The sequence below is a fragment of the Egretta garzetta genome, unplaced genomic scaffold (assembly GCF_000687185.1).
Source record: "Egretta garzetta isolate BGI_Z169 unplaced genomic scaffold, ASM68718v1 scaffold238, whole genome shotgun sequence".
Taxonomy (NCBI): domain Eukaryota; kingdom Metazoa; phylum Chordata; class Aves; order Pelecaniformes; family Ardeidae; genus Egretta; species Egretta garzetta.
In genome coordinates this window covers 92,581-101,564 of record NW_009260402.1, presented here as the reverse complement: position 1 = coordinate 101,564, position 8,984 = coordinate 92,581, and the positions used below count along the sequence as shown (strand labels likewise).

Sequence of the window (8,984 nt, the reverse complement as noted above, 5' to 3'; positions counted from 1 at the left end):
TTTGGAAAGGTCCCTGCAGCAGCTGCAGTAAAGAAGAGAGGAGAAGTGAGCGGGGAGGTCGTGGGGGCAACGGTGGTGGGGGCAGTCAGTCCCTTAGGGGGAGGGAAACAACCCCCCCCCCCTTGTCCAGTGCTTTGTGCTCAGTGTTGCTTCTGTGACAGAAAAATTTGAAGGAACGTGTCTCTGTTTGCCTTTTTGTATAGGAAAAAATTGAAAAGTACTTCCAAGTATATTTATCAGACTCTGTTTTTGAATGGGGAGAACAGTGATATCAAAATTTGTGCTCTGGGAGAGGAGTGGAACTTGCATAAGATATATTTGTGTCAGGTAAGCGGCTTTCTTACTCACAATAGAGACTGTATTTTTTAATAAAAGAATATCTGGTAAATGTTAAGTGTGACTTGAGCTTTTTTATTTTCTTTTTTCCCCTTATATTTCTGACTTAGCACTCTGTGGATGCAAACGGTTAAACAATTTTTGCTGTGCTTTTGGTCATAATGTGAGGAAGCGTAGCTGTAGCTTCGTGTTTGAGAAGTTTCTTCGCTTCCGTCTCTCGCTACTTGATTTTTTTAATCGGCTCATCTTAACATTGGCCCATCCTTTGTGAAAACAGTCCTGAAAATTGTCTTTTGGTGTCCTGAGATGGTGTTCTTGTTTGCTAAACCAACGGCTGAGAGTCTCCCGGGATGTTAATATTATTGCAGGGCAAAGAAAGCGCCTCCAGACTGGATTTGTAAAGCACGTGCTAACCCAGTTCTGTTTTACTGTTCACTGGGACTCAAGAACAGGAACCTGAAGTGAAATTGCTGGAGCTGGGTCTCTGCATTTGTTATGCAGCCTTCATCCTTGGATAAATAAATAAAATCTTCATCCTTGGATGAAGGCTTTCTTGCTGCTGCACGAGAAAGGTATGCACAGAAGCTCTAAAAAGGAATAAATCTTAGTGCGTACCTACAAAAAAAGATGCTGTTTCTACAAGCATTTTAGGCTTGTATTAAGGTGAAGTTCTTTGTGTTACTTTTTGTGTTTGGGGAGTGAAGAGTACTGTCATCTTTACTGTCTGTTCTCTTTATTACTTTTCCTGTGACAGAAGTGGGGAGGAACCATGGCTTTGTCTTGAAATGTCTAATTCAGTTGTGCCGTTAACTTTAAAGTGGGAGTCTAACCGTGGAAGCAATTTATTTGAAGCGAGAAGAGAAAGTAACGTCAGGTACCATACCTGAAAACGTGTGCGCTTCTCTGTTAGCTGTAGTCAAACGCAAAGCAGTTTTATGCGTTCCAAGGCAAAGATTTCTCTGTGAGATGCTCACAGGTTGAATGCAGTTTCTCTGGTGAAACAAGTGATGGTAGGAGCGAATTCTTGATTTTTTTTTTTTTTGTTGTGTTAAAGCCATGATTCCGTGCAGGTACACCAATTACTTGCATTGGCCACAGTGAGGGAAATTTCATTACTTTCTTGTAGGAAAAAGCCTTTTACATGCATTAGAACCTTTTAAAGAGCATAAAACGAGGGCAGGGAAGTCGTTTGTACATAGCCCAAGGTTGACCGGTGGCAGCCATCTCTGGATAGAGCAGTGGGTGTGTTTGACCAGGGAGGACATCTGGCAGACACAGCTTTAATCATCCGCTCGCTTCTCACTCTGTATAACAAAGGGAGGATATGAGTGGGTTGGACAGCCAGACTTACGTTGGGCAGCGTAAACAGGGTGGACACGCTGCTGGTTCATCCTTAGACTCTTGTTGGCGATGACGTTTTTAATCGTCGCTGTGATTCTGCTGTTGCTACATCACAAGTCGTGAAGCTAGGCCTTAAAACTTAATGTGGGTTGATGGCTAAAATTCTGAATATTAAATCACTTCCCTGGATGCTTTTTAACAGACTTTGAAAATTGCGATTTTGTTCTGCAGAGGCCTTGTTGTACAAGCAATGTTCTTGTGAGATGAAATTTTGTGGTGAAGTTAACCGTTCTCGTAAGTCAGGTTGCTATGTCAATTCGTGTTCCGTCATTGGAATTACCTTACTATAGGTAAAATATTTTTGGAGGTTAAAAATAACTCTCTCGATGAAATCATGACTCCTCCTCTGCCGTGTTGAGCAGACTATCTCGGTCCGAACGATTCAGTTTCCCCGGTCTCTCAAGTTACTGCATCTGATTTGATAAATGACATAAGGTGCTGCTCTGAGAAATGGAGGGTATGCTTTTTCGGGTACAGTTTACTAAAATAAATTCTCATGAGAATGAAGAGTTGAGCTACACGGCCAAGCTAAGGTAGCCTCGTGAGGACTGGCAAGATGCATAAGGTCCTGGTTTTGAGAGTAGTGTGTTGTATGTCATCATAGTTAGGGGATATGCCAAAGGTATAGGAGTATTTACGTAATCAAGTAAAATCAAAATTGGATTTTATGTTCTTTGCTGCCCTGAGTTGAAATGCTAAGTTAAGGGGTCAGGGAATATGGTGCTGTACAAATAGACTTTATTTTTTTGATCTCTCAGGTAAACTTCAGTGAGTGATAGCATCTCATAATGGGCACATCTGCTGCTGAGAAGGAAAATCATGAATCCTAGTAGAGCAGTATATTTCACTTCATTTGGATGGAAACCTATCAAATTCTAGTTTTATATGCCTTACACTTTATAATAAAAGGTATATTTACATAAATGGTGTATGTGTATGTGTCCTTGGTATGAGACTACAACCTTGTACATTAATTTGTATGTCTTGCATGCTTTTTTTTTTCCTTTCTTTTTTTCCCCTGACACCTAAACTGGCATTCCCTAATGCCTGCAGGATTTGTTGTCTGCCAGTAACATTAAGGACTTAATTCTTGGACTAATTATATCCCCATTGGTGATGTGGTTTGTAGGAAAAGAGCTTATGTGGCTTTTCTGGCCCTTTAAAGCTCCTTACTTTGATTACAGACGTGTAGTCCAAATTTTCTATATGCTTTTTCACTTTCAGAAGTAGAGCAACTACAATTAGCCCTTTCTCGAGTATGTCAGAACGTTTTAGCTTGTGAAAAGTTCCCTTAATACATTTTGTTCTGCATAAAGGTAAATATTAAGGATTTTTTGTTCCGTGTGCTGCTTTTGACAGTTTTAATTGGAATGAAATCTCTCACCTGAGTTCTCTTTCTCTCGTCTTCCCTCATGTAGTCAGGCTACTTTTCCAGTATGTTCAGCGGATCTTGGAAAGAATCTAGCATGAGCGTCATAGAGTTGGAAATTCCTGACCAAAATATTGATATAGAAGGTAAGTGGGAACCTTTTATTTTAACATAGACTCTGAAGGTAGAGGTTAAGTTGAACCTGACAAAAAAAACCCTGAAAATATATATTTTTTTTTTTTTTAAGAATAATTTTTAAACTGGTAAATAAGAAACTTGAGAGAATGGGTTCTGTGCTCATTCAGTTTTGAGCTTAACTTGAGTCACCAGTAGAGCTGAACACATTTTTGTACCTCTGAGTTGGGAAGCACAGCTGAAAAGCAACCACTTGTCCTGTTGCTTCGCCATGGGGGCTCTTGAGATCAACGTATGCAACTCTTGTGGAGACCCAAGTGTTAGAGTGTGAATCACTTCTTCATCTCTTTGGTCGCGAGGAGCGCTTGCAGGGGACCGGTGTGAGTTGGCAGAATGTTTTGCTATGGTTCCAAGCTCCATGGGGGGAGGAAGTAGTGTTTTTCAGAAGAATTAGGGAGAAATTTGTAACATTGTAGCAGTACCTCAACATTATGCTAGTGATCAATTGCAGAGAAGGGTATTGAGGTTTAGCTTCTTTTTATCTGGTTTTACTGCTCCCCACATTGCTCTGTGGTGGCTGTTTTAAGATGAGTATTCTGTTTAAATAGTGGGAAGCATTCTATGTTATTGGTAGATGCCATGTTCTATGTTTTCTGGTTATGTCTGTGCTTGGGCTGGTAAATACTAACTTTTTATCTAGAAGCAGTAAGAGTGTAGAGAATGTGGTTTGGTTGTATTTAAGGATTCTTTTAGTTGTCCATGCTCAACGTGCTGTCCTTGCTTAACACTTGTACTCTTTTCAGCTCTACAGGTGGCTTTTGGCTCGCTGTATAGAGACGATGTGTTAATAAAACCCAGTCGAGTAGTTGCGCTTTTAGCAGCAGCCTGCATGCTGCAGCTTGTAAGTAATAAATATGCAAATTTTTTATGCTTTCTTTTCAGATAAAGATAACTGTTCCTAATATCCTCACACGCGTGTACTGTTTCACCCAGAGAAATGAATCATCTTTTCAGACTAAGTGGGGAAAAAACCCAAACACAAGGCAGTGGTTTTGTTTAAAAATACTATGACTAAGATTCAGTTGTAATATTAAGTGCTGCTTTGAGAATCATATCTAGAAGTGGATTAAAATATGTTTTAACAGCTCCTTTGTTCTACCCTGAAGGCATTCGTTAAGCTTTTCTTTCATGTGATACATTCTTAAGAAAAATCTGTTTCTTCTGAGGAACGTTGGTTTAAATTTTCTGGGCAACATAGCATAGGTCAGCGTAGCACGTGTGACTTTGGTAATTGTTCAGGCATGAACATTTGTATGAACTGCACGATCTTTGACACTTCCTCTTGGGAAATTAAAACTTTGAATATTTGTGGGCTTTTTTCCTCCCCACAGGATGGCTTAATCCAGCAATGTGGTGAAACGATGGCGGAAACCATTAATGCAAAAACTGTGTGTGGTTATTATAATTCAGCGGGGACATACGGGTTGGACTCTGTGAAGAAAAAGTAAGAATTACCTTCTCCAAGCTGCTTTGTACATTGCTAATTAAAAGTGTGATACAAAGAGTAAAATAATGCCCAAGCTGTGTTTTGTTTGGGCTTTTTTTCTTAAAGCTATCTGGCTTGGGCTCTGCTTGTCCTATTTAGTTTTTGAGTTTCTGCTCTAATCAGTTACCTTAAAATTGGTGTAGATTATAGTAGATTGGTTGGCCTGTGCTGTGAATGAATTCATTACTAAAGTATATTGGTAAAGACAATGTTTTGGGTCTTCAGTGTGACAGTGAAATAACGCTTGTGATCATTGACTGGTTTATCACAAAGCTGCTTTAATATTCAGAATTTAAGATTATCTTAATTAGTAGGGATAATTACACATTTGGGAGCAGAATGCTGAGGTTAGCGCTCACTTGCTTCCTTCTGCTGTGAATTAGTGTGTTCTCAGAGTTTTTTGTGGCATTAATAGTACTTTGAATTTAGCTTTCACTGTACCCTGAGAGAAGCTAAAACTAAATGCAACTTTAAGAGTTACAGAAAATTTGGGGAAACTTCATGGTTCTGAAATAACTTTTTCACATTTTTATGCATTCGTGTCTTGGGTTAAAGCAGTATTTCAAAATCATGTGGTACGTAATCGGGCTTTGTAAGCCTGAGCAACTGTTGCAGGAATGTTGACATATGTCAGAAAAAAATGAAGTTACTAATTCCTTGATTTTTATCCAGGTGCCTTGAATGGCTCTTGAATAACCTGATGACTCACCAGAGTGTTGAACTCTTCAAAGAACTCAGGTATTGAGGCTTCAGCTAATATTGAGTGAAGTACAATTTCTTCCAAAGCATAAGCATATAGCTTGCTACAAGTGACTTTCCAGGCTACGGATGGTTGCTTGTTACCTAGCTTGCTGTCTCGGTTTTGTCTATATTGCCTCATAGAACTCTCACACCTTTTTTTTTTTTTTTTTTTTTTTTTCTCTCCCCCCAGCATAAACCTTATGAAACAGCTGATTAGCTCTTCTAACCTACTTGTAATGCAGGTGGAAATGGACGTGTATACTGCTCTCAAAAAGGTACTTATGGCTGGGGCTTTATGCAGTTGGACTCCTGAGCAGTAGTTGATTTGTAACATGATGAGAATTGTAGCCTTTTTGGTATTTACTGAAAGTATTTAATAGAGTATCGGAATCTTTGTAGGAATGAATGCATGATGCAAATGTCCCTTTAATAATGCATGTATTACTTGAAAACTTCTTCAATTAACTCACTAGAGTTTGTTCCTTTTACCTAGTGGATGTTCCTTCAGCTAGTGCCTTCTTGGAATGGGTCTTTGAAACAACTCTTAACCGAAGCTGATGCCTGGTTTGCCAAGCGTAGGAAAGGTAGGATTAATTGGCATGGCCTTGGGTTGGGGAAGACAGGGGTTTGAAGTAAAATCCTAGAATCATGGAATGGTTTAGGTTGGAAAAGCCCTTTAATATCATCAAGTCCAACCTTTAACCTAACCCTGCCATCCCACCACTAAACCATGTCCCTAAGCACCTCATCTATCCTTCTTTTAAATACCTCCAGGGATTTTCCAACCTCACCCTGCCCTGGCACAACTTGAGGCCGGTGCCCCTCGTCCCATCGCCCCTTCCCTGGGAGCAGAGCCCGACCCCCCCGGCTCCCCCCTCCTCTCAGGCAGTTGTAGGCAGCGATGAGGGCTCCCCTCAGCCTCCTCTGCTCCAGGCTGAACCCCCCCAGCTCCCCCAGCCGCTCCCCAGCAGCCTGGGGCTCCAGACCCCTCCCCAGCTTTGTGGCTCTCCTCTGGACATGCTCCAGCAACACAATGTCTTTCTTGTAGTGACAGGCAATAAAATACAATAGTCTTCCTCCACTTCCAAACTTTCTCCCATTTTCTCTGGGAAGACTTGCCTCTGCCAACAGTCCCCAGCATCAGATTCTCACCACTGATAGCTTTTTCACCGTTTTGTCCACGTTTTCGAGTGAGCACATAGCTTTTTCACTGTTCTGTATGCGTGTTTTCAAGTGAGCAGACATGGTCACTATTTTTGCTTTGTTGCTTTTGCTATTGTTCAGTTAGGATAAGCTTTTGTTGCCTTCTCACTAGAAGGCACTAGTGTGTTTCAAAAGAGGAAAAGTTTGGTCCAACATTTCTGCTGAAAGGATCTGAATGTAAGTAATTTCTTCATTTTAGCTCCAAAAGAGGATTTGCCTGTCCATAATAACTTTCTCTGATAAGTTGTTATCAGTTAATACATTAAGACTCAATCTCAAATATAAATAGGGTCTGGAAAATACTTAGGAAAACAAATTCTGATAGAGGTGCTCTGTCTTGCAGATTTTGAGGATGATGTTGCGTTCCTGGAATCAGAACAGGGGAATGCGTTCCTGTCAGTGTTCACACACTTGAGGTTACAGTATATCATCAGTGACTTGGCATCAGCCAGAATTGTCGAGAGAGATTCCCTGATACCCTCAGGTGAGTGAGTGCTCAGCTGTTCAGGTTTTGTGTGCCCTTTCTAGCCTGTCCTGCACTAGAGTAATTGGGAAGATTTGGGTGCATTTACTGGTCTTAGCGCTCACGTGTTTATCTCCAACGTCTGAATTGTGGCTGAAGAGTCAGCAGAAGTTGAATTTACAGGCATAAAAGTCTTAAAAGATACATGCACGCAGATGCTAAGTGTTTTGTTGATCAGTCAGTTTATTAAAATACTCTATAACCAATACATAGTATGTTATCAGCGTTTAAGTGACCCCAGAGCCCCAGGCATGCAAATAAACTTTTCAGAGAGCAAAACTTGCTGGGACTCAGCTGTTTTCTAGCCATTATCCTTCCAAAAAGAATTTGGTAGGTTTTGATAGGATTTGGAATAATACCTGAAAATGAAACCAAAAGCACAAGATGCTGTGAACTCTTCTCCCATCTTCTAAGACAAGTGTTATTTACTAAGAGCTATTTAGGACGTTTTTGGAGGAGATAGGATATTTACATATTCTGCCCTTGTCCTTTTATTTGCATTTTGATTAGTATAAAAATACACCTTCATTCTAGGTCCTGGTGCTTTTTGAAGATTTTTTGAAATGCCATTTAATGTTGTTATAGATGACTGCTATTAGCATTACATTACCACTGAAAAAGAAAAAGCCTCGTTCTCACCTTGCTGCTGAAGTCTGAGTTCACAGCTAGGCTTTGTTCTTTGCTTGGAAGCTGGGTAAATGCAGCTGCTGAGAGATGAGTAGGACTGGGAATGAGTTATCAAGTTGGGCTCTCACGTGAAAATGTTTTCCCACTATCATTCGTATCTTTTATCATGTGAAACAGCTGTCCCTCCTTCTTTATTTGGTTTTTTTTTAAACTTATTTTTATTTTTCTCTTCCCCACGGTTAGTTGTGCTCCCTGTAACAGTGTTTGGACTTCTCATGCTCTGCCTTTGAATTTGGCCTCTGGTGTCCTTGCTCCATGTTTCACGCTGTTCAGTTCCCTCATCGTAGTTGAACCTAGCACGGAATTTTGTATCTTAACTCTCCGACAGGTTTTTTTTTTCCCCTAGCTCTCATGTACACAGCTTTGATTTTATTTTTTTAATATCTGTCCACAGTATAACTATCCATTCATCTGTGTCTCTGATGTCTATTTATGGGTGTAATTGCCAAATGTCAATTAAGACTGCTTTTATTGAGCTGCTTATCACTTTTATTTGTAACTTCTTGACAACTGTGTTTTTTGTCAGCTGTCCATACTTGTAGCCTTGGGGGTCGCTTTGGACTCTTACCGTACGTAAATATTCAAGTTACGTTGCCCTCATCCTGCAAAGTTAATACTATTTTTTTCATCTCACATTGGCTTTTTCCTTCATGCTGCCATAGATGTCAACACAATGATGATAGAATGCCAAAACAGGCTTGTTGGGCTGCTTCTTCTGACGCCTACTAGCCTGATCAAATTGTTAGATGCTTTTAAAACGCTTTCCTTGCCATTAATATGATGGAGTGAGCATCGCTTCTGTCAGTTTTTCTTTCTTGTGCTGCTGTGTCCTGTCTCTGCCAGAAGTAATGGTTCAGTTGCTCTTTGTAGCTGAATGTCTGAATAACCTTGAGCACCTCACTTTGAATGCAGCTATTGGGAGATGAATTGTGGCTTTCTGATGGGGGGTACCTGTGGGGAAGGGGCAGGGTCCTTCCCTCACTAGAAAGCTGACAATCTCTTGAACGAAAGCGAACAATTACTACTGCTTAAATACACTGGCT

At 40.4% G+C, this 8,984-nt stretch overlaps 1 protein-coding gene across 11 annotated transcripts in view; it reads left to right on the top strand.

Annotated features, from left to right (window-relative positions):
• Nucleotides 1-207: 207 nt before the first annotated feature.
• Nucleotides 208-8,984, top strand: part of GMCL1 (germ cell-less 1, spermatogenesis associated) — a 24,660-nt gene continuing 15,883 nt past the window's right edge. For 7 of the 11 annotated variants that reach the window (XM_035898898.1, XM_035898895.1, XM_035898893.1 and 4 more), the window contains exons 1-8: nucleotides 245-327; nucleotides 3,156-3,252; nucleotides 4,045-4,142; nucleotides 4,633-4,745; nucleotides 5,460-5,525; nucleotides 5,719-5,803; nucleotides 6,022-6,112; nucleotides 7,075-7,215. In XM_035898898.1, coding sequence (XP_035754791.1) covers nucleotides 3,174-3,252; nucleotides 4,045-4,142; nucleotides 4,633-4,745; nucleotides 5,460-5,525; nucleotides 5,719-5,803; nucleotides 6,022-6,112; nucleotides 7,075-7,215 — 673 coding nt within the window. In that variant the 5' untranslated portion in view covers nucleotides 245-327; nucleotides 3,156-3,173. Of the gene's footprint in view, nucleotides 328-704; nucleotides 909-1,090; nucleotides 1,211-2,495; nucleotides 2,647-3,155; nucleotides 3,253-4,044; nucleotides 4,143-4,632; nucleotides 4,746-5,459; nucleotides 5,526-5,718; nucleotides 5,804-6,021; nucleotides 6,113-7,074; nucleotides 7,216-8,984 lie in introns of all 11 variants that reach the window. The other 4 variants (XM_035898901.1, XM_035898900.1, XM_035898902.1 and 1 more) reach the window with 4 other exon arrangements.